General features: G+C 60.7%; 1 protein-coding gene across 1 annotated transcript; it reads right to left on the bottom strand.

The window, feature by feature from the left end:
• Positions 1–98: 98 nt before the first annotated feature.
• On the bottom strand, positions 99–25,374 carry LOC140896653 (Fc receptor-like protein 5). Its single transcript, XM_073308605.2, has 13 exons — positions 25,300–25,374; positions 15,515–15,580; positions 11,668–11,991; positions 10,765–11,061; positions 9,393–9,689; positions 7,089–7,667; positions 5,435–5,764; positions 4,995–5,096; positions 4,184–4,202; positions 3,825–3,872; positions 1,941–1,969; positions 1,319–1,491; positions 99–681 (listed from the first exon to the last, which is right to left on the bottom strand). Exons 1-13 carry the CDS (start codon positions 25,328–25,330, stop codon positions 574–576), a joined length of 2,403 nt encoding a protein of 800 aa, XP_073164706.2. The 5' UTR covers positions 25,331–25,374; the 3' UTR covers positions 99–573.
• Between the last annotated feature and the right edge of the window lie 2,565 nt (positions 25,375–27,939).

Below are 27,939 nucleotides of genomic sequence, written 5' to 3'. Positions count from 1 at the left end.
TCTCTGGACTGCAAGCAGGCAGCTCTATCCCCCAGGGCCGGGACAGGCTGGGTGCACCCCGTGCGCTGCCCCCCTCATCCTTCATGGAGCTGCGGAAGGAACCAGATCAAATTGCAAAGACACTTTTATTAGTGGCCCCCCAGGCCGGCTTCCGGGGCAGCTGGGGGCGTAGCCGTTTAGTCTGCTCCCGAACCATCCTCGGATCTCTGGGCTCCTTCCTCAGTTACAAGGGGCCAGTGGAGTATGAACGGCTCCCCCAGGAAAGGCAGGGGGTGGGGATAACAACTCAGTTATGCCCCCTTTGGTGGATGAAGAGACCCCAACAGTTCAGACGTCTTCCCCCCCCCCCACTAGATCCCTCTCCCCAAGCTGGGAATAGAACCCAGGAGTCCTGACTCCCGGCGCCCCCCTGCTCTAATCACTAGACCCCACTCCCCTTGCAGAGCCGGGGATAGAACCCAGGAGTCCTGGCCCCCAGCCGCTGTAACCTCTAGGCGGCCGGTGGGGGTGCAGAAGGAAGGTTGCTGGAGAGCCATCCCCAGTGGCAGGGGTTGGGGCTGGGGGGTGCCGTGGTCACAGGTCGGGGGTGCTGCACACGTGCTCCAGGGAGGCCGAGAGCCCCTGGCCCTGGCGGAAGGTGGAGCAGGAGAACGTGAGTTGCGTGTACGTTGGATCGATGTCCTGGAAGGGTGGAGAGAAGGTGGATCTGTTATGGCAGCCAGGGGGCGCTGTGGGGTGGGGGGAGGCAGGGGGCACCAGAGGGTGGGGAATGGGGCAGGGAGCGGGGTGGGGCACTGGGCAGTGTGGGCAGAGGGTGCCGCAGGCAGGGAGCGGGACAGGGTGGGAGGCTGAGCAGGGAGTTCTGTGGGGTGGGAGTGGGGACTGGCCAGGGGCATTGTGGGATGGGGAGAGGGGTAGGGGTTGGGGGGCTGGGCATGGGGCACCATGAGATGGGGAGCAGGGTGGGGGGTTGGGCCCTGGGCAGGGGTCGCTCTGTGGTGGGGGCTGGGCAGGGAGTGCTGTGTGGTGGGGAGCGGTGTGGGGGGCTGGACAGGGGGGTGCTGTGGGGCAGAGAGCATGGCTGGAGGTGGGGCAGTGGGTAGGGGGCGCTGTGTGGTGGTGAGCAGGCTGAGTGTGGGGCACTGAGCAGGGCTGTGCCATCGGGCAGGGAGTGTGGGGCTGGACAGGGGATGCCATGGGGCAGGGAGCAGGGCTGAGGAGAGGGGTGCTGGGGAGTGGGAGTCTGGGCAAGGGGTGCCATGGGACAAGGAGCAGGGAGTGAGGGGCTGGGCAGAGGGGTGGTGGGGGTGGTCCTTACTGGGAATTCAAACTCAGCCCCGGAGTCTGCGTCGTCTTCCTCCTGGCCTTTAAGGGGCGCTGCCCCCCCAGCCGCTCGCCCCGGCCTGGGCCGCTCCGCTGGGAGCTTGGGGAGCAGCCCCCAGTCCTGGGACGCTGCCTGGGGCCAGCCCCCCTTGGTCGTCTGCTGGAGAACTAATCACAAGGGGGGGGTCAGAGTGAGCTCCCCCCTGCCCACCCCCATATCGCCCCCTTGGGCCCATCTCTGCCTCCCCATATCAGCCCCTCAGCTCCGTCTCTGCCCCATGGCTCGGCCTCTTGGCCCTGTCTCTCCCCTCCCCCCCATATCGGTCCCTTGGCCCAGCCAGCTTGGTCCCCCCTTACCCTGGGGTCTCCCCATGGATGTGACACCATGTTCCCTCCTCTGGGTGCAGTTCTCACATTTCACCTCTAGGTGGCAACATCATATCCCACTGAAGCCAGGGCGTGGCTGTCAGAAATTCCCCTCTTAAAGGAGAGGCTGGCGGTGCCTCCCTCCCTCCCCCACCGTGCCCGTCGATGCTGGGACGGGCACCCGAGGCCCTGGCACCAGGCCCAGAGGTGAGGGGGCTGCCCTCAGTGGGGGTGGGGCAGTCGTTACTCACATATATTGACTCCGGAGATGTCGGTCGACCTGCAAAGGCAGAAGCGGAGGGTCAGTGGTGGGGCGGGAGACTGCTGGGGTCCCCTGTCCTCTATGGGGGTGGGGACAGGTCAGCCCATACGACCCCCAATGCCCCACGCTGCTGCAAAGGATTCTGGGTCACTACTTTCTCTTCTCTCCTCCTTTCCTAGCCATTCATCCTTTTTGTCCTCCTCCGTCTCCTTCATTCTCTCTCCTGCCTCTGTCCCCCTTTTCCTTCTCTCCTCCTTTTCCTCTCTATTTCCTCCATCAATTTCTCCTGTCTTCGCTCCATTCCCTTCTCTCGTTCCCTCTGGTCACACTCCAGTTCCCTCCTTTGTTCTCTTTTCCTTATCCTCCCCCCGATTCCCCCCCAACCTCCCTCTTGTCCTGTGCATTATTTGACCCCCTTCTGCCCCAGCCTGGTCTCCCTGCCCCCCATCTTCCCCTGAGATCCACCCCAGTCTCCCCCACCCTCCAAATGATCCCTGCTTCCCTTGATGTTCCCCACTGAGATCAGCCCCTGGGTGTCTGTAGCCACAGAATCCTAGAATCTCAGGGTTGGAAGGGACCTCAGGAGGTCCCAATCCTCTGCTCAAAGCAGGACCAATCCCCAACTAAATCATCCCAGCCAGGACTCTGTCAAGCCTGACCTTAAAAACTTCTAAGGAAGGAGATTCCACCACCTCCCTAGGGAACCCAGTCCAGTGCTTCACCACCCTCCTAGTGAAATAGGGTTTCCTAATATCCCACCTAGACCTCCCCCACTGCAACTTGAGACCATTACTCCTTATTCGTCACCTGCCACCACTGAGAACGGTCTAGATCCATCCTCTTTGGAGCCCCCTTTCAGGTAGTTGAAAGCAGCTATCAAATCCCCCCTCATTCTTCTCTTCCGCAGACTAAACAATCCCAGTTCCCTCAACCTCTCCACATAAGTCATAGAATCATAGAATATCAGGGTTGGAGGGGACCTCAGGAGGTCATCTAGTCCAAACCCCTGCTCAAAGCAGGACCAGTCCCCAATTTTTGCCCCAGATCCCTAAATGGCCCCATCAAAAATTTAACTCACAACCCTGGGTTTAGCAGGCCAATGCTCAAACCACTGAGCTATCCCACGTGTTCCAGTCCCCTAATCATTTTTGTTGCCCTCCGCTGGACGTTTTCCAATTTTTCCACATCCTTTTTGTCATGTGGGCCCCAAAACTGGACACAGTACTCCAGATGAGGCCTCACCTCAGTGTCGAATAGAGGGGGATGATCACATCCCTCGATCTGCTGGCAATGCCCCTACTTATACAGCCCAAAATGCCATTGGCCTTCTTGGCAACAAGGGCACACTGCTGACTCATATCCAGCTTCTCGTCCACTGTCACCCCTAGGTCCTTTTCCGCAGAACCGCTGCCTAGCCATTCGGTCCCTAGTCTGTAGCAGTGCATTGGGTTCTTCCGTCCTAAGTGCAGGACTCTGCACTTGTCCTTGTTGATCCTCATCAGATTTCTTTTGGCCCAATCCTCTAATTTGTCTAGGGCCCTCTGTATCCTATCCCTGCCCTCCAGCGTATCTACCACTCCTCCCAGTTTAGTGTCATCTGCAAACTTGCTGAGGGTGCAATCCACGCCATCCTCCAGATCCTTTATGAAGATATTGAACAAAACCCGGCCCAGATCCAATGCCCCACATGGGCCCCAGCCCCCACTTATCATTCACAGTGTCCCAGCCACAGAAATCCCCCCTTTTATTTTCTATGGGCCATGTACCCCCATAGATTGACCCCCCGGCCACCTGGATCCATGGACCGGAGCCCCTATCACTTGAGTTCAACACCCAGCTCCCATCCAGGACTGTGGATGTGACCCTTACATACCGTGTCATTATCCGTGACTGGCGCAGCTCCTGGCTCTTCCAGTAGGACCTGGAAGGGAAATGGGGGTGTGGGGGGGTCAATATGGAGCTTGGCCTGGAGGGGGGGCACTGCTGGGATTAGCTGGGCGCAGGGGGTGGTGGCTGCAATTCCCAATGTGACCACCAGGGGGCTGCGAGGGACAGGAGGAGAGAATGGGGGGAATTGGAGAATTTTGCCCTATGGGGCGGAGGGTGGGGGAGAAGCCAGGACTCCTGAGTTCTATCTCAGGGGATGGAGGGACCTGTTGGAACAGATTTGCCCTTCCAGGGACAAATGGCTCCCGGCCCCACGGAGGGGCCTGGGGACCTGGAGGAACTTACGTGGAGAGCCGGCGGGTAGCTGGAGAAGGAAGGGAAAGAGACTGAATTAAAGCCAGATTCCACAGAGTCTCTCGTCCCCATCTCTCCCCAGCTGCAGTGCCCCTTAAGGGGGAGCACCCTGCCATCCCGGACGCCTGGGTCCCAGTCCCCCTCCCAGTTTCTCCACCCCCGGGTCTGGGAGGTGAATGGCTCCCCCAGGGGTCAGGTGCCTGTCCTGCTTCTTGGATGCCTGGGTCCCATCCCCCATCCTGCCCCCACCCGAAGTTGGCTGGGTCTCAGCCCCATCCTGGGATTCCCTCCCCCAAAAGCCAAATCACTCACAGTCCTTTGTATCAGGAGTCTGCTGTGCCAAGTTACCCACAGTCCTTTGCACCAGAGTCCTGTGGTACCCAACTACCCATGATCCCTTGTGTGGCGGTCCTGCTCTAGCCAGATACCCACAGTCCTTTGCAGCTGGCTCTTGCTATCCCACATCACTCCTTGTGGGGGCTGAGAGCGCTGAAGGCGCCCCCAAGGTGAGACCACTGCCGTCCCGGATGCCTGGGTCCTATTCCCCCACAGGCACTGAGAGCTGCGGTGCCCCCTAGGGGTGAACGCCCTGTGCTGCCGTCCCGGACGCCTGGGTCCCATTCCCCCACAGGCATGGAGAGCTGCGGTGCCCCCTAGGGGTGAACGCCCTGTGCTGCCGTCCCGGACGCCTGGGTCCCATTCCCCCACAGGCATGGAGAGCTGCGGTGCCCCCTAGGGGTGAACGCCCTGTGCTGCCGTCCCAGATGCCTGGGTCCCATTCCCCACCCTACGCCTCACGCACCTGCCTTCTTCTTCCTGCAGAGACAGATGAGCAGCAGCAGCAGAGCCAGAGCCGTGGCAGCCCCCCCGCTCCCAGCCACCATGGGGATGGGCAGAGACCAGGCTGGTAAAAGGAGGGGATGAGTTAACAGCCAGGAACAAGGGAAGGGCAGCGTCTGGGGACCCACTAACTGCTCCAGACCCCAGCTAGGGCAGGGGACAATTTGGGCCCTCCCCTTTAAGGAGGGAATTTTTTTGCCTGCCAGATGCTCCTGGTACTGCCCGTGGTGAAATGCTGCCACCTGGTGTCAGGCTCAGGTAGTGCACCCTTGGGGCCGCATGTGGTTCTGTCGCCACCCCCCGCCCCGCTAACACATGCAGTGTCTTGGCTCCAGGGTCTCCCTGAGGGGTAGCAGGTGTTGGGGTCCAGGGGTTATTGCGGGGTGCGATTACAGGCCTCACTTGTCACAGTGACGTTCACAGCCTGGCTCCTGGGGGATGGGATCCACCTCCCGCCCATGTTCGCCTCGTACCCGCAGCTGAATTCCCCAGCGTTATTGGGACCGGCCCGTGGGATGCTGAGCACAGAGAAGTTCATGGAGCCGGTGCTGGGCTCCATGGTGCTGATCTCAGACCCTGTGTCCCCAGGGATGATCTCAGCTCCGTCCTTGTAGAAGTGAAACCTCCTCTCGCTGGTGTTTCCGGGGGCCAAACAGGTGATGAGCAGGGGGAGCCCTTCGCTCACGACTCTGGACGGGGGAAACATGCTCAGCACTGGCTGGGGAGGGGGATCTGAGGGAAGCAGGACAGGGGAGAGGTCAACAGAGAAACCACAGTGCTGAGTGTGGGGAAGGGGCAGCTATACTGTATAATGGGCACTAGGGGGCAGCAGAGGGTGAGGGTGGGGAAGGGGCGGCTGTACTGTATAATGGGCACCAGGGGGCAGCAGAGGGTGGGGTGGGGAAGGGGCGGCTGTACTGTATAATGGGCACCAGGGGGCAGCAGAGGGTGGGGGTGGGGAAGGGGCGGCTGTACTGTATAATGGGCACCAGGGGGCAGCAGAGGGTGGGGTGGGGAAGGGGCGGCTGTACTGTATAATGGGCACCAGGGGGCAGCAGAGGGTGGGGGTGGGAAGGGGCGGCTATACTGTATAATGGACACCAGGGGGCAGCAGAGGGTGGGGGTGGGGAAGGGGCGGCTATACTGTATAATGGACACCAGGGGGCAGCAGAGGGTGGGGGTGGGGAAGGGGCGGCTATACTGTATAATGGACACCAGGGGGCAGCAGAGGGTGGGGGTGGGAAGGGGCGGCTATACTGTATAATGGGCACCAGGGGGCAGCAGAGGGTGGGGGTGGGGAAGGGGCGGCTGTTCTGTGTAAGGTTTCAGAGTAGCAGCCGTGTTAGTCTGTATTCGCAAAAAGAAAAGGAGGACTTGTGGCACCTTAGAGACTAACCAATTTATTTGAGCATAAGCTTTCGTGAGCTACATCCGATGCATCCGATGAAGTGAGCTGTAGCTCACAAAAGCTTATGCTCAAATAAATTGGTTAGTCTCTAAGGGGCCACACGTACTCCTGTTCTTTTTGTACTGTATAATGGGCAGTAGGGGGCAGCAGAGGGTGGGGGTGGGAAGGGGCGGCTATACTGTATAATGGACACCAGGGGGCAGCAGAGGGTGGGGGTGGGGAAGGGGCGGCTATACTGTATAATGGACACCAGGGGGCAGCAGAGGGTGGGGGTGGGGAAGGGGCGGCTATACTGTATAATGGACACCAGGGGGCAGCAGAGGGTGGGGGTGGGAAGGGGCGGCTATACTGTATAATGGGCACCAGGGGGCAGCAGAGGGTGGGGGTGGGGAAGGGGCGGCTATACTGTATAATGGGCACTAGGGGGCAGCAGAGGGTGGGGAAGGGGCGGCTATACTGTATAATGGGCACCAGGGGGCAGCAGAGGGTGGGGGTGGGAAGGGGCGGCTATACTGTATAATGGGCACTAGGGGGCAGCAGAGGGTGGGGGTGGGGAAGGGGCGGCTATACTGTATAATGGGCAGTAAGGCAGCAGGGTGCAGGGGAAGGCTGAGTATAATGTAGAACGGGCGCTGTGGGGGTCCGTACCAGTCACGCTCAGTGGCACCGGGTTGCTGGGCGGTGAGCGGAGGTGGCGCCCATGGAGCTCTGTGCTGTACCCACACCGGTAGGTCCCGCTGTCGCTGGGGGTGACGTTCAGGGGGAGCTGGGGCTCTGGCGGTTCTGGAAGGGGCTCCCCGTCTCGCAGCACCCAGTGGGCCGAGGGGACATAGGTCCCATTGGGGATGATGCACTCGGCTGACACCGTCTCCCCCGTCACGTAGAGCGGCAGGGACGGGATGAGCCGGAGGGATGGGGAGACCAGCGCCAGGAACACGGAGACAGAGACGGAGTGGCTGGCATAGGAGGGCACTGCCCTCCCCTGGATCAGCTCCGTGTAGGTGCAGGAGAAGGAGTGGGTGGCGTTTCTGGTGCCATTGACTTGAAGATCCGTCAGCCAAGTCCCAGCGTCTCCCAGCAGGGATCCTACCGGCTCCTCATTCTTGTAGAGCCCGTACTCCACCGGGGAGGCACCGGGGGGAGCCAAGCAGTTAATTTCCACCCGTTCTCCAGCCACATAGGCCAGATAGTCCGGAGACAGGGACACCGAGGGCCTCCTGGGGGGATCTGAGGGGAAAACGTACCTCAATCTCGGCCTCCTGCCCCAGCCTCTGAGCAGCCCAGGGGGGAGCTGAGGACAGTGGATCTTTGCCCTGCTTGCTCCTACTGGAGGCCGATCTAGGGCATCCCACCCTCAATGGTCAGAAACCTTCTCCCCATGGCCGGCCTCCAGCGATCCCAGCCCGGCTCATCTCATTCCCTTTGTTCTCTTGCCTCCTTTGGCCACCATCGCTCGCCCCCTCCCCCTCATGGTTACAGCACCATCAGACCCCGCTCGGCCGGCGATTGGGGTGAACCAGCTCAGGTCCCCCAGTCCCCTCTGCTGGGACCGGCTCTCCGTGCCCCTGGGTGCCCCCCCCCCCCCAGCCCTATCCCAGCTCCAGCCGGGATCCACGTCTCCCAACATTGGTGCCCAGAACAGGAGTCAGGCTTCCAGCTGAGCTCGGCCAGCCCCTCGGAGCCCAATGTGGTCACCTTCCCCCCAGACCTGGCTCGGTGGAGCTTGGCGGGGGAGGCGGTTCGTCCCAGCCTCTCTGGGGTTCAGTGTGTAGGGGTACAGGGGGATGGGGTGCAGGGGAGCCAGGGATGGGATGCAGGAACCCAGGGGGTACAGGGCAACAGGTGCAGGGATAATGGGGGATGGGGTGCAGGGGTGACTGGTGTTGGGGTGTGGGGGCATGGGGGCATGGGGGATGGGGTGTAGAAGTGATGGGAGATGAGATGTAGGGGGGATGGGGGACAGGGCACAGAGGTGCAGGGGTATGGGATATGGGGCCCAGTGGGACAGCGTGCAGGGGAGCCTGGGGACAGGGTGCAGGGACACAGGTGTGCAGGGGCCATGGGGTGCAGGGGTGATAGGAGTTGGGGTGCGGACCCCCAGCCCGAGCCCTCACCCCCCTCCTGCTCGCCAGCCCTGAGCACCCTCCTGCACCCCAAACCCCTCATCCCTGTCTCCGCCCCAGAGCCCAGATCCCCAGCCCTAGCCCTCACCTCCCTCCCGCACCCCAACCCCCACCCCAGCCTGGTGAAGGTGAGTGAGGGTAGGGGAGAGCGAGTGACGGAGGGAGGGGGGAATGGAGCGAACAGGGGGCGGGGCCTAGCAGAATGGGTGGGGGCAGGGGGTGGGGCAGGGGGTTTCGGTTTTTTGCGATTAGGAAGTTGGCAGCCCTAGAAGGAGCTCCTGGCTGGCTGCGGGGCCTGAGTGGGGAATGAGCCTGGGGAGGGCCGCAGGAAGATCATGTCTCCAGGGAGGAAGCCCTGGGGCTACAGCCCCATACCAGGGCTGGGACTACTTAAAGACTGAGCCCAGGGAGGGCTAGAGAGACACCACCAGACGGGTACGGGGACAGGCCCTGGTGGACGGTGGACCCCGGAAGGGATCTGTTCTGGTAAACATGCAGACCGTGTGCATGACGTGGCCGGAGGGCTGGGTGGCTGAAAACACCTCCCGAGAACCACCGAAAGGGGTTACCAGAACTGAAAGGGCACAGAGACACCCAACCACAGGGGGGGCTCGCGAGAGCTGGGTGCCCACCCTGTCACGTCGGAGCGGGGGGGAGAAGGAAGGGCTGTGGCTCAAGGGGGGGTCTCTGGTGCTACAGCCTCACCACTGATTTGTGGGGATCAGCCATGGCCTGATGGAAGGACAGATGGAGAGCTCACGAGGGGGGACCCATGCAGACCCTGGGTACCACCCGCTCTCCCCGACAGCACCCAGCAGGAGAGCCTCACCCGTCACGCGTATGGCAATGGGCTGGCTGAGCCCTGAGGGGAGCTCTCGTCCGGGCCCCCTCCTCCAGTACCGGCAGGTGTATGGTCCTTCGTGCCCCACCGCAGCCAGGATCTCCCACCGGGGTCCCCCCCGGGACGCTGGCAGCTCCTCAGAGCCCTGCTCTGGCTGTAGCTTGTACAATCTGTAGCCTGTCACTTCCTGGGCCCTGGGAGCCGAGCAGCTGAGGTTGACCCGTTCCTCTGGGAGATACACGCTGTGCGGGGGGTCCAGCCAGAGCGTGGGAGCTGGCAGGGGGGCTGGAAGAGAGGTCGAAGAGGCAGGAGTTTAGGGTGGAACCACGGTGCAGGTTTTAGGGCTGGGGTTTGATCGAGGGGTGCAGGGGCTTCTCCATCCCTGGCCATGTTTCAATCCAGCCTGCTGGGTTTCTGAGGGCATCTGCTCTAGTCCCCCAGGGACTAGTTTGGGGAGCTCCCTGTGCAGATGTGAGGACCCTTCTGACTCCCGGCCCAGAGCTCCCACCCCCAACCGGCTCAGTTTTAGATCACCGGGGCTCCCTAGGGGGCTGTATGGGGGTCAATATCCCTCCCAGGAGCTTGAGGAACTGGAGTCCCTGCTGGAAAGGGGATCTCCCCATAACACATGTCCCAGGAGTCAGAGGGGGACATGGAGCTCATCTGTTACAGTGATGGAGACGAGGCGACTGTCCGGGGACTGGATCTCCCGCCCAGACAGGCGTATCCAGTATGCACAGGTGTACAATCCGGAGTCCTCCGGCCCCGTGATGCTCAGGGCTTGGGCATCGCTGCCTCCGGATGAGATCCTCCGTCCCCCATCCCTGGAGAACCGGAATCCGGCAGCCACCGGCGTCCCCCACGGAGGGGAGCATGTGAGCGTGACGGACTCCCCAGGGAGGTACACGGGGTGCAGGGGGCTCAGGGAGAGGGACGGGGCTGCCGGGGGGGCTGAAAGAGAGAGGAACAATTCCTTGCCCTCAGCGTCCAGCCTCAGAGCTCTCAGCACTGGACACGGGAGGGGCGTTGGGGCGTTGTCCCGATTCTGGGGGGTGGGGGGCATGTGATGCAGCCGAGAGTGGAGCAGATCCCAGTCTAACCACTAGGCAGCACTTCTGCCAGGAAGGGAAGCACAAAGAGAGGGTCCAGCAGAGAAAGTGGCTCCTGCTGGGGGGACTGCTGCCTTGGGGAAAGGGGGACACCTTGCCAAGCATATGGGGGGCAGAGGGAGCCAGGTGGCTAGTTGGGGGTGAGGTTTGTAGGGAATGGGGGATCCAGGGCTAGGGAGGTGGGGAGAGACCCCAGGGGAGAGGATACCCCCTATATCCCATTACATCCCTCCCGGGGAAAGAGGCCTCACCTTGCACTGACAGGGACACTGGCCGGCTTCCTTCTGACAGGATATGTCTCCCAGATCGCAGGGTCCAGTACGCACAGGTATACACCCCGGCTTTCCCCATCTCAGCCACGATCTCCAGCCTGGCACCCCCATCTGGGGCGGGGACCTCTTCATGGATCAGCCTCTCCTGTTCCCCGTAGAACCTGTATCCCTGCAGCCTCTTGCCCCCTGGAGCTGAGCACCTGAGGGTCACACGCTCCCAATGGAGATAGAACGGGTGTGGGGGGTGCAGGGAGAGGGTGGGGGCTGCCAGGGGGGCTGAGATAGGGAGAGAGGAGATGACAGGGGGAGGGGAAATGAGGAAGAGTTTGGAGTGAGAAATACCTAGCTGAAGAGCCAATGGCCCCCCCCAATTGAGGGAGCTGCCCCCTTCCACAGTGAGTCTACCCCCCACCCCCGTGCCTCCAACTGACCGTCCCGTAACCCCCTTCACACCCGGCCCCCCACGTGTACCTGACATAAGCACTCAGTCACTGCACTTGGGGTGCAGCATCCCACTGGGCTGTGGGTGCCAGCCATGCTGCGGGGCAGCAGGGTGCAGAGCTGAGGGGCTGGTGGAGAGCAATAGCTGGCGGGGGCTGAACGTTGCTCAGAAGTGAATTGTGGGGGAGACCTTGGAACCTGGGGATCATTGGGGCAGGCTGTGGGGCCCAGGCTGTGGGGCCCAGGCCCCGGTTCCAAGGTCTAAGACTGGCGTGAGGCACCTTCTGGTATAAACACTGGGCCCCACCATAATCCAGATCAGCCTTGCTCAGCCGGTCTGGCCCCCTCTCTTCCTTCCCCTTGGATCAGCCCCGCCAGCCCTATCTCCCCTGGGCGAGGGTAACAAACAGCCCTTTATATACCTGGCCAAAGGGCACTCACCCTGCACGGTTATATAGACCTTGTTACTCTCCGTGGATGGGATCTCCAACCCAGACTCCTTTCTCCAGTACTGGCAGGTGTAGGGCCCCTGGTTCCCCGTCTCGGCCCTGAGCTCCAGCCGGGATGCTCCGGGGGCAGATTGGAGCTCCTCTGGGGTCTGGTCCCCTCTTCTCCTGTAGAATCTGTATCCCGTCACTGCCTCGCCGCTGGGAGCTGAGCAGGTCAGGCTAACACGCTCCCCCTGGTAATACACAGGGTTCTGGGAGCCCAGAGAGAGTGTGGGGGGCGGCAGGGGGTCTGGAACAGAGGCGGAGGGGGAGAGAGCTGGGGGAGGGAAAAAGGGGCTGGTGAGATCCTGAAAACTGATAAAAACCAGCCACATTTCCCTGCCCGCTGCACTCCCCCAGCCTAGGAGACAGCACACGGCAGGTAACTCACAGAAGAGATCATCCCTCCCCACCCTGACATCCCACTGCCGCTGGGGGCTGCATGACAGCCTGCGGCCACTGGGGGGGTCCTGGTGGGGATGGGGCTGCATTACTGCCTGCTGCCACTGGGGGGTCCTGGTGGGGATGGGGCTGCATTACTGCCTGCTGCCACTGGGGGGTCCTGGTGGGGATGGGGCTGCATTACAGCCTGCTGCCACTGGGGGGTCCTGGTGGGGATGGGGCTGCATTACTGCCTGCTGCCACTGGGGGCTGGGGTGGAAGGGAGGGTATTGGTGGGTTTTAGGGGGTGTCTGTCATCTGCAGCCCCACCATTTATCTAGGGCACCAGGTGGTGCTTGTGGGCATGAGAGACCTGAGCGGAGACCTCCTAGCCCCCACACCCCACATGCCAGGAGAACAGGGCGTCACCAGTCACTGTGATGGAGACAGGGCGGCTCTCGGGGGATGGGCTCTCCTGGCCGTCCTTCTCTGCCCAGTACTTGCAGGTGTAGGTGCTGGCCTGCTCCAGGCCGAGCCGGGGGATCTGGTATCTGCGGGAGGCCTGAGGGGTGGCCCTTAGATCACACACGGACATTATATGATAGAAGAACCAGAATCCCAGCCGCCCGGCCTGCAGGGGGGCCGAGCACGTCAGGGTGACGGAGGATCCTGTCAGGTACCAGGGACCCGGTGGGTGCAGCCGCAGAGTTGGCCGTAAGGTTTCCTCAGAAACAGAGGAGTCTGGGGGGTGGGGGTGGGGGGGCCTGGCATGTGTGTGTAAGCAGTGTCAGGATGAGCTCCACCCTGACATCTGGTGGTGAGGTGTGGCAAGTTGTGGAAAAGAACTTCAGGGGCTGATCTCATTTGCATAGGCACACCCACCCCGCCTAGAATGAGACCATAGCTGCCCAAATGGTCACTTTGGCTGCTGTGGGATCCCCAGTGTCTCTGTTATTGGGGCAGGAAGAATAAATTGTTATTACCCTGATTATGGGAACTGTGCTTGGAACTGTACGTGGCCTTTTGTTACGATGGAGGGATTCACCATCAACTAAGTAGCACTCGCTAGGCAAGGGTCATGGGTTCCAAAACTCTGTGAATAGAGAGAGGCTGGGGACAAGTATTAATACTTGGTGGTATGGGCCCCTTGGTGAGGGTCTTACATGCTAATTGCACTTCTTCCTCTCTCCACTGTGGAATATCAGAGCTAATTTTGATTTCATTAGGAGTCTAGTTATAGGTTGCTGAGCTCACTTGGGGCTAACAGTGCACCAGCACTAGCTGAATTCACCTAAGAGCTGAAATCACTGAGTGTTGTGTTAAGTAGTGGGGGAGCCTGAAGGTATATTGTGGAGCAGTTTGCGGCCGGCTGGAGTGCCTTGTGGACAGGCTGGTGAAGCAGTTCCATGCGGAGCAGTTTGTGGATGGCAGGAGCTGCTTGTGGGCTGCAGAGCTGAGTGAAGGAGTTCGTGGGGCGGCTGGCGGAGCGGAGCGCAGCTGAGCGAAGGAGTTCGTGGGGCGGCTGGCGGAGCGGAGCGCAGCTATGGAGCTATGGGGCGGTCAGCTTCAGATCACGTAAGGTGCCTCTTACCCCCGTCCCATCTCCACCCAGGTTGGGAGGTAAAGCTCCGCAGATAAACTTTCGAACTCTGGGGCTGCCCTGACCAGGGACAGAGACTTTTGGGGCATTGGGTGATTTGGGGTTGCTGGACTCAAGAACCCAAGGGAAAGGACACGCACCAATTTGCTTGGGGTGGGTTTTTTTGCTCATGGGTTGTGTTATGAATCCTGTTGGTGGTGTTTCCCCAACATAATGCCACATTGTTTCTCTCTGTTATTAAAAGGCTTTTGCTACCCTCAGATTATGTGCTTGCGAGAGGGGAAGTATTGCCTCTTGGAGGCGCTCAGCGGGGGTGGTATATATTTGTCCCAGGTCACTGGGTGGGGGCTCGAGCCGGTTTGCATTGTGTTATTGGAATGGAACCCCTAGATATTGAACCCGGCCCTTGTTGCTGCCAACTCTGACGGGCAGAAGGGTTGCATGCGGTTAGATCTGTGGGCACAGAGCGGGTGTGGGTGGAGGTAAATCCAAGGCAGACACCTCAAGTCCAGCTGGCAGGATCACCTCGGATCTCCACCCGGTGTCTGAGCTCTCTGCCCTGGCCCCCCACCCTGCTCCTAGGGGATCCTTCCTCCCGGACGGGCCTTGAACTCACGACCTGTGGGTGGTGCCAGGTCCAATGGCGAGAGGCCGCCACCCAGTCAGTGCCAAAGCCTGCAGTCCTGGTACGGCCCCCCCAGGACAGGGGTCCCAGCCATTTGCTGGCTGGGGGATGGTGAGACCCCCAGGGTCTGTCTGTGTCCAGCATCCCCAGGAGAGAGTCTGCTCATCCCGGGCCTGGCTCTGCTGGGAGGGCCCCAGCCCCCCTCCCCCACTCCCCACCCCATGACCTGGGAGTCCCAGAGAAGGAGCCGTTGTGGTTGTGGTCAGAACAGACAGCTCGACAGAGACACGAGAAATGGGGGGAGGGGACAAGAGATGGCACTCCCCCAGCCAGCCAGTTCCCCCCATGGGGTCATATTGGAGTTGGTGCTCGATGTGACGAAGCGGGACTGCTCTTAATGTTTCCTCTGAATAGTGTGGGGGTGCCTCAGTTTCCCCTGTGCAGTTCTTAAGTATCTAGGGGGTGGGATAAGGGGGTGTGATCCTTGCAGAGCCCTAGAGGGCAGGTGTGTGCAGGGGTCTGGACACAGACAATGGCCGACACCCTGTTTCCTGGCCACTGATGGCCTGGGCCCTTCCCCCCTGCAAGGGGAGAGCTAAAGGGTTGGAGAACAAAGGAATCCGGTGACCTCCTGGCCCAGGAAAGGGACAAAGCCCAGGGGAGGAGGGGCTGGAGGGGGAGTCAGTTTGGGGCTGGCTGGAGACATGGAGTGAAGTGCGGACGTGGTTGTCTGGCTCACTGCCCCCCAAAATGGACCCAGCTGAGGGGTCCTGTTCTCTGCACCTACAAACTCTGTGTTAGACCATGTTCCTGTCGTCTAATAAACCTCTGTTTTACTGGCTGGGTGAGAGTCCCATCTGACTGCGGAGTTGGGGGGCAGGACTCTGTGGCCCCCCCAGGACCCCGCCTGGGCAGACTCGCTGTGGGAAGCGCATGGAGGAGCAGAGAGGATGCTGAACGCTCCGAGGTCAGACCCAGGAAGGTGTGAGCCGTGTGTCCTGCAGACAGTCTGCTCCCAGAAAGGAGACTTTCCCAGAGTCCTGACTGGCTTCATAGGGAGCAGTTCCAGAGCATCGCCTGGGGACTCCATGACACCCCCTAAAGGGGAAAGGCCCCATGCCCTCCCTCCCCACATCCCCCCCCCCCCGAGCCAACCAGTCCAACAATGACACCCACAGACCCCCATGCACAGACCAGATGATGAACTAGGTTCCTCGGTCCCCTCGGATGACACCAGCCGGGTGAGGATCTGCAGCCAGGCTGTAAGAGAATAGACAAGAGGGTGGTGAGAGCTCTGGGGTGGGATGGGTAATAAGGGGCAGGATCGAGGGGTGCGGGGCATAGGACTCTGGATACCGGATTTACAGTCCATCCCAGTATGTTATGGGGAGGAGGGGAAAGAAAGAAAGATTGATTGATTCAGTGAATGGGGCTGGGGCTGGACATGGAGGCGGGCTGGTGGATGGTCCGGGCTGGATATGGAAGAAGGTCGGTGGATGGGCAGAGGCTGGATACGGAGGAGGGTCAGTGGATGGGCTGGGGCTGGACACAGAGGAGGGTTAGCGGATGGTCCGGGGCTGGATATGGAAGAAGGTCGGTGGATGGGCAGAGGCTGGACATGGAGGAGGGTCGGCGGAAGGGACTGGGGCTGGATACGGAGGAAGGTCGGCCGATGGTCTGGGGCTGGATATGGAGGAAGGTCGGTGGATGGGCTGGGGCTGGACACGGAGGAGGGTCAGCAGAAGGGGCCAGGGCTGGACACAGACGAGTGTTGGTGGATGGGGCTGGGGCTGGACGTCAGGACACCTGGGTTCTGGTCCCACAAGAGCTGGTCCTGGGAAAGTCTCAGGTTCAACAGCCTGTCAGGGAGTTGCAGGCCGGGCTCCTGGCAGGCTGCAGGGGATCCTGGGCTCCCAGGCCCGCAGATGTGGGGCAGCCCTGCCAGGCCTGGCCTTCCCGCTGCCTGCCGGGGAACCAGCCGGCCCTGAAGCCCAGGAGCTCTGGGGGAAGAGCCCCCTGCTTGGCAGGGCCTCCTGACCTGCTGTGTGAAACTGACACAATTTTTGTCAGTTTCACTATGTGTATTCACAAGGGGGGCCCTGATCCATGTCTGTGCAGAGCGCAGCACAAGGTGGGGTCCCTGATTGTGGCCAGGGTCTGGGCAGAGCCTGGTCTGATGGGGTCTGTTGCTCTAGGAAACTCCCCATCAAACAATACACTTAGGCTCCATGCTGCAGCTCCCTGCACAGCAGCACACACTGTGCTGCAGGGCAATGGGGAAACTGAGGCAGGGTGTCACGGAGTGTGGGGGAGTCCAGGCCCTGCACCCCTCTTCCTGGGATCCACTGAGACTCTCAGCCAGCCAGTAAAACAGAAGGTTTATTGGACAACAGGAACACAGTCCAAAAACAGAGCTTGTGGGTACAACCAGGACCCCTCAATCACGTCCTTCTGGGGGAGCAGGGAGCTTAGACCCCAGCCCTGGGGTTCCCTGTGTTCCTCTCCCCAGCCCCAAACTGAAACTAAAAACTCACCCAGCAGGTTCCCTGCTGCAGCCCCTGTTCACATTCCTGGGCAGAGGTGTTACCTCCCCCTCCCCCTCCTGGCTCAGGTGACAGGTTCTCAGGTCTCCCATCCCCAGGGCACATTCCCAGGTCAACACTCCCCCCTCCCTGCTGAGTCACATCGTCACATCTCTCCCCCCTTTGAGACTGAACTGAGCGGGGTCACGCTGGCCAGTGACCTGGGGAAGTTCGGGGCCCCCTCTCCGGGACAGCGCATCCGCTATCAGGTTGGCACTTCCCTTCACGTGGACCACGTCCATGTCGTAATCCTGCAGGAGCAGGCTCCATCTCAGGCGTTTGGCGTTGGCTCCTTTCATCTGGTGCAGCCAGGTCAGGGGAGAGTGGTCGGTGTAGACGGTGAAGTGCCGCCCGAAGAGATAGGGCTCTAGTTTCTTGAGGGCCCACACCATGGCCAGGCACTCCTTCTCGATGGCCGCGTAGTGTTGCTCCCGGGGTAGCAACTTCTTGCTCAGGTACACGATGGGGTGTCTCTCCCCCTTTTCATCCTCCTGCATTAACACCGCCCCCAGTCCCGTGTCTGAGGCGTCGGTGAACACCACAAAGGGCTTGTCAAAGTCTGGGTTTGCCAGAACTGGGCCACTGACCAGAGCCTTCTTCAGCGCCCGGAAAGCCACCTGGCACTGCTCGGTCCAGACCACCTTGTCTGGCTTCCCCTTCTTGCATAGCTCCGTGATGGGGGTGGCGATGGCGCTAAAGTGGGGCACAAATCTTCGGTAGTATCCTGCCATCCCAATAAAGGCTTGGACCTGCTTTTTGGTGTGGGGAGCGGGCCAGTCTCTGATCACCTCCACCTTGGCTGGTTCCGGCTTTAGGCGGCTGCTCCCCACCCGATGGCCCAGGTAAGATACTTCCGCCATCCCCACCTTGCACTTCTCCGCTTTTACAGTCAGCCCAGCCCCCTGGAGTCGGTCCAGCACTTGTCTAATCTGGGACACGTGGTCCTCCCAGGTCTGGCTAAAGACACAGATGTCATCAATATACGCCACGGCAAAACTCTCCATCCCCCTCAGGAGCTGGTCCACTAGGCGCTGGAAGGTGGCCGGCGCTCCCTTGAGGCCGAAAGGCAGGGTCAGGAACTCATAGAGCCCCAGAGGGGTGATAAAGGCCGATTTCAGTCGGGCATCTGCATCCAGCGGCACTTGCCAGTAGCCCTTTGTAAGGTCCATGGTGGTAAGGTACCGAGCTCCTCCCAGCTTGTCTAGGAGCTCGTCCGGCCTGGGCATGGGGTAGGCATCAGATACAGTGATGGCATTGAGCTTCCGATAGTCCACACAGAACCGGACCGACCCGTCCTTTTTGGGGACCAGCACCACCGGCGAGGCCCAAGGGCTGGCAGATGGCTGGATCACCCCCAAAGCCAGCATGTCCCGGACCTCTCTTTCCAGGTCCTGAGCAGTTTTCCCTGTGACTCGGAAGGGGGAGCATCTTATCGGCGGGTGCGACCCTGTCTGCACCCGGTGGACAGTCAGATTAGTGCGTCCAGGCTGGTTGGAAAACAGCTGTCGGTACGGATGCAGCACCTCCCTGACCTCAGCTTGCTGGGCAGGGGTTAGCTGATCCGAGAGGGGAATTGTTTCCAGGGGGAAACCAGCTCTGGTCCCAGGGAATAGATCTACTAAAGGGTCATCTCCCTGCTCTTCCCACTGTCCACACACGGCCAACACCACATTCCCCCTGGCATAATATGGCTTCATCATATTCACATGGTACACCCGGCGGTGGTGCGCCCGGTTTGACAGCTCCACCACATAGTTTACCTCATTGAGCTGCTTGACGACCTTGAAAGGGCCCTCCCAGGCGGCCTGTAGTTTGTTCTTTCTCACTGGGATGAGAACCATCACCTGATCCCCGGTGGCGTAGGCACGGGCCCGTGCCGTGCGGTCATACCAGACCTTCTGCTTCCTCTGGGCTCTGGCCAGATTCTCCCTGGCCAGGCCCATGAGTTCAGCCAGTCTCTCTCGGAAGATCAGGACATACTCCACCACTGTCTCTCCATCGGGAGTGGCCTTCCCCTCCCACTCGTCTCTCATCAGGTCCAGGGGGCCCCTCACCCTCCTGCCATATAACAGTTCGAAAGGCGAAAATCCGGTAGACTCCTGGGGCACCTCCCTGTACGCGAACAGCAGGTGCGGTAAGTACTTGTCCCAATCCTGTGGGTGCTGGTTCATAAAGGTTTTCAGCATCATCTTTAGCGTCCCGTTAAACCTCTCCACCAGCCCATTGGACTGGGGGTGATAAGCTGAGGCCCAGTCGTGCCGGACCCCACATTTCTCCCACAAGCACCGGAGCAGGGCCGACATGAAGTTGGAGCCTTGGTCTGTCAAGACTTCCTTGGGGAACCCCACTCGGCTGAAAATGGTCAGGAGCGCATCGGCCACGGTGTCTGCTTCAATGGAAGCTAAGGGCACTGCCTCGGGGTAGCGGGTGGCAAAATCTACCACCACCAGAATGTATTTCTTCCCCGACCGGGTCGTCTTGCTGAGAGGCCCCACGATGTCCATGGCCACCTTCTGGAAAGGTTCCTCTATGATGGGCAAAGGTCTCAAAGCCGCTTTCCCCTTGTCCCGGGCCTTCCCCACCCTCTGACAGGGGTCGCAGGATCGGCAATACTGCCGGACCGTGGTAAAGACCCCGGGCCAGTAAAAGTTCTGTAGCAACCTCTGCTGGGTGAGCCGGATTCCCTGGTGCCCTGCGAGGGGGATGTCATGGGCCAGGTACAGGAGCCTGCGGCGATACTTCTGGGGGACCACCAGCTGCCTCCTGATCCCACAGGACTCTACTTCCCTTGTGGGAGCCCATTCTCGGTACAGGAACCCCTTCTCCCACAGGAACCTCTCCTGGCAGCCTCTCCTCATGGTCCGTACCACACTGAGGTCGGCCAGGTCCCTGAGCTTCCGCAAGGAGGGATCTTTCCTCAACTCGGCCTGGAACTCAGCGGCTGGGGAAGGGATGGGGCCCGGTTCCCTCTCGCTGGCCAGGTCCGAGGCCTCCGCCTCTCTGAGCCGTGCCCCTCGGCCCTCCCTCCCCACCAGGGTAGGGTCCTGCGCCTCCGGTGTGATACCCTCCCCGAGGTCAGGGCGCAGTGCCCCTCGCCGGCTCTGGCTACGCGTCACAACCAGGGCGGCCTGGGGCTTGCTTGGCCAGTCCTCTAGGTCTCCCCCCATCAAAACTTCAGTGGGCAAATGGTGGTGTACCCCCACATCCTTGGGGCCCTCCTTGGCCCCCCATTTCAGGTGTACCCTTGCCACGGGCACCTTAAATGGGGTCCCGCCCACCCCTGTCAGGGTCAGATAGTGTTGGGCACCACCCGATCTGGGGCCACCACCTCGGGCCGGGCCAGCGTCACCTCCGCGCCCGTATCCCAGTATCCATTGACCTTCCTCCCATCCACCTCCAGGGGAACAAGGCACTCTCTCCGGAGGGACAGCCCCGCGCCCACCCTGTAAACTGAGCACCCTGAGTCCAGAGCCTCCAGCCCTCTGGTGGAGCTGGCCTGGGGTACTCTTCCCTCCGGGGCAGGTGGTAAACTGGTAGGCCCCCTTTCCTGGGTCGTCTGCCCCTCGTCCAGCTGGGTCCCTACCCAGTTAACCCTGGGTAGGTTGGGTCTGCTCAGTTTGTCCCTGAGCCCGGGGCACTGGGACCGTACGTGGCCTCTCTGGCCACAGTGATAGCAGCTCAGGTCACGTTGGTCCCCTCGAGCGGGTCGGAGGGGCCCGACGCCAGGCGTTCTCCGTGGGAGGGGGTTCTCCCTATTTCCCCGCTGGGAGGTCCCGTGGTGACTCTCTCTCTGCATCGGGGGGGGCCTGTTCTTTTGGGGCTCCTCCCGGCTACCCCCTGACCGACTGTTCACAAACTCGTCGGCCAGCTGCCCTGCGTGCTGGGGGTTCTCGAGCTTTTTGTCCACCAGCCACAGCCTCAGGTCGGAAGGGCACTGATCATACAGCTGCTCCAGTACGATTAGGTCCAGCAGGTCCTCTTTAGCTCGGGCCCCAGCTGTCCACTTGCGGGCATACCCCTGCATCCGGTTGGCCAGTTGTAGGTAGGTGACCTCAGGCGTTTTACGCTGACTCCGGAACCTTCTCCGGTACATCTCGGGGGTCAGCCCAAACTCACGGAGCAGGGCCTGTTTGAACAGTTCATAGTCCCCTGCCTCCGGCCCTGTCATCCGGCTGTACACCTCCACGGCTTTGGGGTCCAGTAAGGGGGTGAGAAACTGGAGCCTGTCTGCAGGGTCAACCCTGTGCAGCTCACAGGCATTCTCAAAGGCCGTCAGGAAGCTATCTATGTCCTCCCCCTCCTTCCGCTGGGCCAGGAAGCACTTATCAAAGTTCCTTGCAGTCTTGGGTCCCCCCGCACTCACCGCAGCCGCAGCCGGGGCCCCACTGCTCCTCAGCCTGGCCAGCTCCAGTTCATGCTGTCTTTGTTTCTCCTTCTCCTCCTGCTCATGTTGACGTTGTTTCTCCTTCTCCTCCTGCTCATGTTGACGTTGTTTCTCCTTCTCCTCCTGCTCATGTTGACGTTGTTTCTCCTTCTCCTCCTGCTCATGTTGACGTTGTTTCTCCTCATGTTGACTTTGTTTTTCATGATCCTCCAGCTCCCTCATTTTCATCTCCCTCTCCCATTCCAGCCGCCTCCGCTCCAGGGATGGGGAGCTCCGCCGGGAGGATCCCCTGCTGGGTGCCGGGGTCAGGGTGCCCTCGGTATTCGCCGGGCTTCCCCCAACCCCTCCCCCGGACATAGGTAGGAAGGGTCTCGGGATGTCCTCAGCAGCAGTCTGACCCCTCCCAGCCCGGTCAGGCCCCAGGGCCCACGCTGCGTCTGCCGGGCGGCTTCCCTCAGGGACAGGGATCGGGTCATCCAAGCGATCCCTCTCCTCCAGCTGGGCAATCAGCTGTTCCTTGGTGGACCTCCCGATGCGCAGCCCCCTCTGCCTGCACAGCTCCACCAGGTCGCTCTTCAGGCGTTTAGCGTACATCTCCCTGCTGGCCCCTCGCAGGCCGGGCAGCTTCCCACGGTTTCCAGGAAAAGCCCCTCGTGTGCCAGTCCTTCTCGAGGTCACCACCTCTTTGCCAGGGTCGAGCTGCAGATTCCTCCGCCCCTGGGACCGCTCGCTGCAATCCCCCGGGGGACCCTGTTACTGCAAAAGTCTTTCTCTCTGGTCACACATTCCCAGGGGTTAACCGCCCCCCGAAACCGTCTCTCTCTGAATCTTCAGCACGCCTGGTCCCCGTCAATTCCCCTTCGTTTTACTGCTCCCCAGTCACTTACTGCAGGAAGCGCCGTTCACGGGGTGCAGTAGATCCCACCGCTGCCACCAGTTGTCACGGAGTGTGGGGGAGTCCAGGCCCTGCACCCCTCTTCCTGGGATCCACTGAGACTCTCAGCCAGCCAGTAAAACAGAAGGTTTATTGGACAACAGGAACACAGTCCAAAAACAGAGCTTGTGGGTACAACCAGGACCCCTCAATCACGTCCTTCTGGGGGAGCAGGGAGCTTAGACCCCAGCCCTGGGGTTCCCTGTGTTCCTCTCCCCAGCCCCAAACTGAAACTAAAAACTCACCCAGCAGGTTCCCTGCTGCAGCCCCTGTTCACATTCCTGGGCAGAGGTGTTACCTCCCCCTCCCCCTCCTGGCTCAGGTGACAGGTTCTCAGGTCTCCCATCCCCAGGGCACATTCCCAGGTCAACACTCCCCCCTCCCTGCTGAGTCACATCGTCACACAGGGCCTCACCTAGTGGAGAATAACCAACTGCAGAAGGGGGTGCCAGCCCCCATGAGCTCAAGGAAGGGACCACTGCCTTTGGGGAGCAGGGAAAAGCCCTGGGGAGGGGGACCCAGGTGGGTGTGAGGGGCACCATCCAGAGTCTGCCTGTGGGGAATTGAACATGCTGAAAACAGGCTCCAGTCCTCTTAATCTCTGAGGAACCCAGGCGTCTGAGGTGCGGAGAGCTGATGGAGGGAGAGAGGGAATGAGACAGGGGCCGAAGGAGGGGAGCAGAAGGTGACTAGGGGAGAAAGAACAGACACAAGAGGGAATCAAACAGGTGCCGAAGGAGGGGTGCAGAAGGTGTTACCTAGCAGCTCTGTGTTCTTGGGGAACTGGGGCGCAGTACCCAGCCTGTCTGACACATGAATGACCACCCCCCAGCCTCTGCTTGAACCAAATGTGCATCAGAAGAAAGGCTTACAAAAAGCAATGAAAAGGCAGTGGGAGACACACCTAAACCCCTGGGGAAAGGGTGTTAATATTAGGGAAACTCCCCTAGGCTCATTTGCGTGGAAGATGGGACAAGGAGGCATCTCCATTAGCATACAGAATGGAGAACGGAGATTCCAAGGCAAGAACCACACTGAACGCTGGGACCAGAAAACCAGGGAAGCGCACTGCATGATGGGGGATCTCTGCTCCAGATGTTAATGGACCCATGTCTGCACACACCCAGCTCAGTGGTTATCAGACCAATTCTAGTAATCAATCCTTTATTGGTATCCAAAATAGCAAAGCTCCCTAATTGCATTGTGAGCTCCCTCTGAGGAACACCGCCCATAGCAAGGAATGATCAGCTCCCATTGTCTAGCCTGAACAAAACAACTTTGGTATCCTCCCTTGAGCCATGAGTTTACACACAAACAAATCTAATCTTCTCCCTTGAACCATTGTTCTTTCCCTAGAAACCCCCCTACCCACGCTCAAGTAAGTGTTCTGATGCCTGGATCCAAACTCTGCAGCAGTTCCACTGGGACTTCATCTTCTCCGGACTGATCGTGCTGGGGGCTCTGCCTGTCTCCAGCCCTCCGGACCCTCAGCTACCACCAACACCTGGGACCCCTGATCCATTCCAGCTTCATGGAGTGGTGAGACCCCAGCTCTCTCTCTCTCTCTCGAGGTGTAGCCTTCTGACCCTGACTTGTGTGACCAGTTATAGTTTTCTAAACATGATTTTTATAATCAAGTTTAAGTTAGATTTAATATTATTTTTTCCCCAGTTTTGTTTGTTTGGCTCCCCGATGGTTATTACCTGGCAGTAAATAACTCTCATGATTAAGCTGGTTGCTTCTCTCTCTTTCTGTCTCTCTCTCCCCTCATGGGTGGCTTTTTTTTTTTGGTTTCCTCATTTGCTCTGCAGCAACGCTCCTCGTACCTAAGCTGAAAGATCCCTGTAGTGCCCACAAATCCTGGGGGGTTTGCTCATCAAGTGGGTTCCTGCCAGAACGATTGTAACGTGAAAGTGGAGATAGGAACGTGCTGAGCCTGGGATGTATGAGGGTGGCAGCTTGGAAGTGCTGCTCGACCCAGCTTGCTGAGTCCAGGGACATATAAGGGGTCAGCTCGGGAGTGCTGATTAACCGGGTCCTCTCAGATGCGCTCTGTTAGTGTGTGTGTGTTCATCTGATTCTGGGGCTGGAAGAACCCAGCCCTGGGGAACCTCGGTCCTGCAGGATGGCTCCATTGCGAGGGGACTTGCAGCAGGGAGAAGTAGAGCTTTGTATAGAAATACAGAACGCCCCCCCCCCCAAAAAAAGTAACCCTAATAAATGAGTGTACCGCAAAGTAACAGGCAAAACTGGTAACAAAGGTGACGAGAGAAAGAACAGACACAGAGAGGGTGAGACAGGAAAGAGGAGGACTGCGGAGGTCGCGTGGGATTTATTGATTGTTTTGTGGACACAATCGGGTCCAGCCAAACCACAGAGTCTTATCAGCCATGCTTAAGGTGCAAAGACTCGCAGGAAACGGAGTCATTTTACAGCCCTCACCAAAGTGTATCCTGGTTTGGGGGATGGAACCAGAGCGGAAGGAAGAAGGAGACAAGAGTGAACAGGCCGGAGTGGGGAGGGGGTGAGGGGTGTGAGTGGGAGGAAGAGATGGAGAGAGAATGAAAGTGGGTGAAGGAGGAGAAAGACAGAAACAAATTGTAAAGTACGACAAAGAGCAGAGAGTGAATGAGGCAGGGGCTGAAGGAGGGGGCAGAGGGGAAGGGGGAACGAGGCAGGGGCTGAAGGAGGGGGCAGAAGGGAAGGGGGAACGAGGCAGGGGCTGAAGGAGGGGGGCAGAGGGGAAGGGGGAACGAGGCAGAGGCAGAAGGAGGGGCAGAGGGGAAGGGGGAACGAGGCAGAGGCAGAAGGAGGGGCAGAGGGGAAGGGGGAACGAGGCAGGGGCTGAAGGATGGGGGCAGAGGGGAAGGGGGGAACGAGGCAGAGGCAGAAGGAGGGGGCAGAGGGGAAGGGGTAACGAGGCAGGGGCTGAAGGACGGGGGCAGAGGGGAAGGGGGGAACGAGGCAGAGGCAGAAGGAGGGGGCAGAGGGGAAGGGGTAACGAGGCAGGGGCTGAAGAGGGGGCAGAGGGGAAGGGGGAACGAGACAGGGGCTGAAGCCGGGTCGGGGGGTCACTCACCCAGCACTGGGAGAAGGCCAGTTAGCTCCATACTGGGTTGAACTGGCTGAGGCTGGGAGCTGCATCCCCCGCGCCCGGCCCTGGATCTCTGCTGACAGCAGCCGGGGCCCCGGAGCCGCTCTCGGTGCAGCGAGAGGAAGTGTTGTCCGAGGGATGCAGCCATCGCCCCGCCCCAGCACCGAGGCGTCAAGCGCTGCGGGCTCAGAGCCAGGCTGACCACGGCCCAGCCTTGGGGCTCCCAGCATGCCTTGCAGTGACCAGCCGCTCTGCACCGCCCGGGCTGACAGCTCCAGCCACACAGAACGCCGGACAGGCTGTCTCACTGGGGGCTGAGATGCAGCCGGCTCTGGGGTGGGGCGGCTGGGGAACAGCCGCAGAGCGACACTGCCTAGGGCCGCCTCATTCCTGTGGACAAGACAGCGCCCCCTGTTGCCACACTGCGGCACTGAGATAAGCACTGATTCCAAGGGACAGTGCCCCCTACTGAGCCCCCTGCCCCTCCCCGCAGCACGGTGCCCCCCCAAAGCGCTGGCCAGGGTCTCAGTCCAGCTCTGCTCCCCACTTCCTGCGGCGTTTCCAGGAGCTGCTATTTGGGGCCAGGGGCCGGGCTGTGGCCGGTGCAGTCCCCGTCCTGGGGACACGCGGAGGCCGGGCCGAGGGGACATGGCTGTTACTGGAGCCGCGGCCGAGCTGAGAGCCGACCTCAAGCCACAGAGTTCAGCTGAGCCGGCTGCAGGCTCTGGGCGCTGGGGAGACCTGCTGCTCGTCACCCCTGTACTGTCCCCCTGGCCCCAAATAGCAGCTCCTGGAAATGCTGCAGGAAGTGGGGAGCGGGGCTGGACTGAGACCCTGCCTGGCACTTTGGAGGAGGGGCTGGGGGTCTCGGCGGGGGGGGGGGGCCGTGCTGCGGGGAGGGGCAAGGGGCTCAGTAGGGGGCACTGTCCCCTTGGAGTCAGTGCTGCCGTCTGTGCCCCAGCATGGCACTAGGGAGCACCGCCTGCTCCCCGGAATGAGGGGGCCCTAGACAGTGTTACCCTGCGGCTGTTCCCCAGCTGCCCCACCCCAGAGCTGGCTGCATTTCTGGGATACAGGATGTAACAGGATCCAACCCCCCAAAGCCCTCTTCACTGCAAGGCATGCTGGGAGCCCCGAGGCTGGGCCGGTTGGCCTGGCTCTGAGCCCGCAGCGCTTGACGCCTCGGTGCTGGGGCAGGGCGGTGGCTGCGTCCCTCGGACAGTACTTCCTCTCGCTGCACCGAGAGCGGCCCCGGGGCCCTGGCTGCTGTCAGCAGAGAGCCAGGGCCGGGCGCGGGGGATGCAGCTCCCAGGCTCGGCCAGTTCAACCCAGTGTGGAGCTAACTGGCCTTCTCCCGGTGCTGGGTGAGTGACACGCCGACCCGGGTTCAAGCCCTGCCTCAGTTCCCCTTTCCCCTCTGCCCCCCTCCTTCAGCCCCTGCCTAGTTCACTCTCTGCTCTTTGTTGCACTCTACAATTTGTTTCTGTCTTATTCCTCCGTCGCCCACGTTCCTTCGCTCTCCATCTCTTCCTCCCACTCACACCCCTCACCCCTCTCCCCACTCCGGCCTGTTCACTCTTGTCTCCTTCTTCTTTCCGTCGGTGAGGGCTGTAAAATGACTCCGTTTCCTGCGGGTCTTCGCGTCTTGAGCGAGGCTGTTAAGACGCTGTGGTTTGGTTGACCAGACTGTGTCAGCGAAACAATAAATAAATCCCACACGACCTCCGCACTCCTCCTCTTTCCTGTCTCACTCTCTCTGGGTCTGTTCTTTCTCTCCTAGTCACCCTTTGCACTCCTCCTTCAGCCCCTCTCATTGCCTGTCTCCCTCCATCAGCTTTCCGCACCTCGGACGCCTGGGTTCCTCAGAAATTAACAGGACCGGAGTCTATTTGCAGCTGGTTCAGTTCCACACAGGCAGACTCCGGATGGCGCCCCTCACACCTGCCTGGGTCCCCCTCCCCTGGGCTTTTCCCGGCTCCCCAAAGGCAGCTTGTGGAGGCTCGGTATCTCCTTGGGCTCTAGCTCTGCAGCTGGTCATTCTCCGCTGGGCGAAGCCCTGCCTCAGTTTCCCCATTGCCCTGCAGCACAGTGTGTGCTGGTGTGCAGGGAGCTGCAGCACGGAGCCTAAGTGTGTTTGATGGGGAGTTTCCCAGGACAGCCGTCCCTGTCGTGCTCTGTTCTGCCCAGACCCTGGCCGAGATCAAGCCCCCCATTGCTCTGGGTGCTGCCCAGAGGAGGATCAGGGCCCCCCTAGTGAATACACACACTGAAACTGACAAGAATCGTGTCAGTTTCACCCAGCGGCTGCCAGGGTCTGGGGGCTCTGCCAGGTGCCAGAGTCTGCCTCCAGGGATCCCGGGCTTCAGGGCCGGCTGGTTCCCTGGCAGGCAGCGGGAAGGCCTGGCCTGGCAGGGCTGCCCGGATCTGCAGGCCTGGGAGCCCAGGATCCCCTGCAGCCTGCCAGGAGCCCGGCCTGCGACCCACTGACAGGCTGTCGAACCTGAGACCTTCCCAGGCCCAGCTCTTGCGGGACCAGAACCCAGGTGTCCTGACGTCCAGCCCCGGCCCCATCTGCCGACCCTCCTCCGTGTCCAGCCCCGGCCCCATCTGCCGACCCTCCTTTGT

This window comes from Lepidochelys kempii, chromosome 13, assembly GCF_965140285.1.
Source record: "Lepidochelys kempii isolate rLepKem1 chromosome 13, rLepKem1.hap1, whole genome shotgun sequence".
NCBI classification, from domain to species: Eukaryota; Metazoa; Chordata; order Testudines; family Cheloniidae; genus Lepidochelys; species Lepidochelys kempii.
The sequence above is the reverse complement of the archived record's forward strand: the minus strand, read 5'-3'. Positions and strand labels throughout refer to the sequence as shown.

Excerpts from the sequence above, each read along its gene's own strand:
- LOC140896653 (XM_073308605.2), bottom strand. The coding sequence starts at position 25,330 with ATGGAGCTAACTGGCCTTCTCCCAGTGCTGG. Across the intron at positions 15,581-25,299 it reads TGGCCTTCTCCCAGTGCTGG|CCTGGCTGCAGATCCTCACC; the intron begins GTGAGTGACCCC and ends ATTCTCTTACAG. Across the intron at positions 9,690-10,764 it reads AGTGTCCCTGTCAGTGCAAG|CCCCCCTGCCAGCTCCCACG; the intron begins GTGAGGCCTCTT and ends CCTCTCTTCCAG.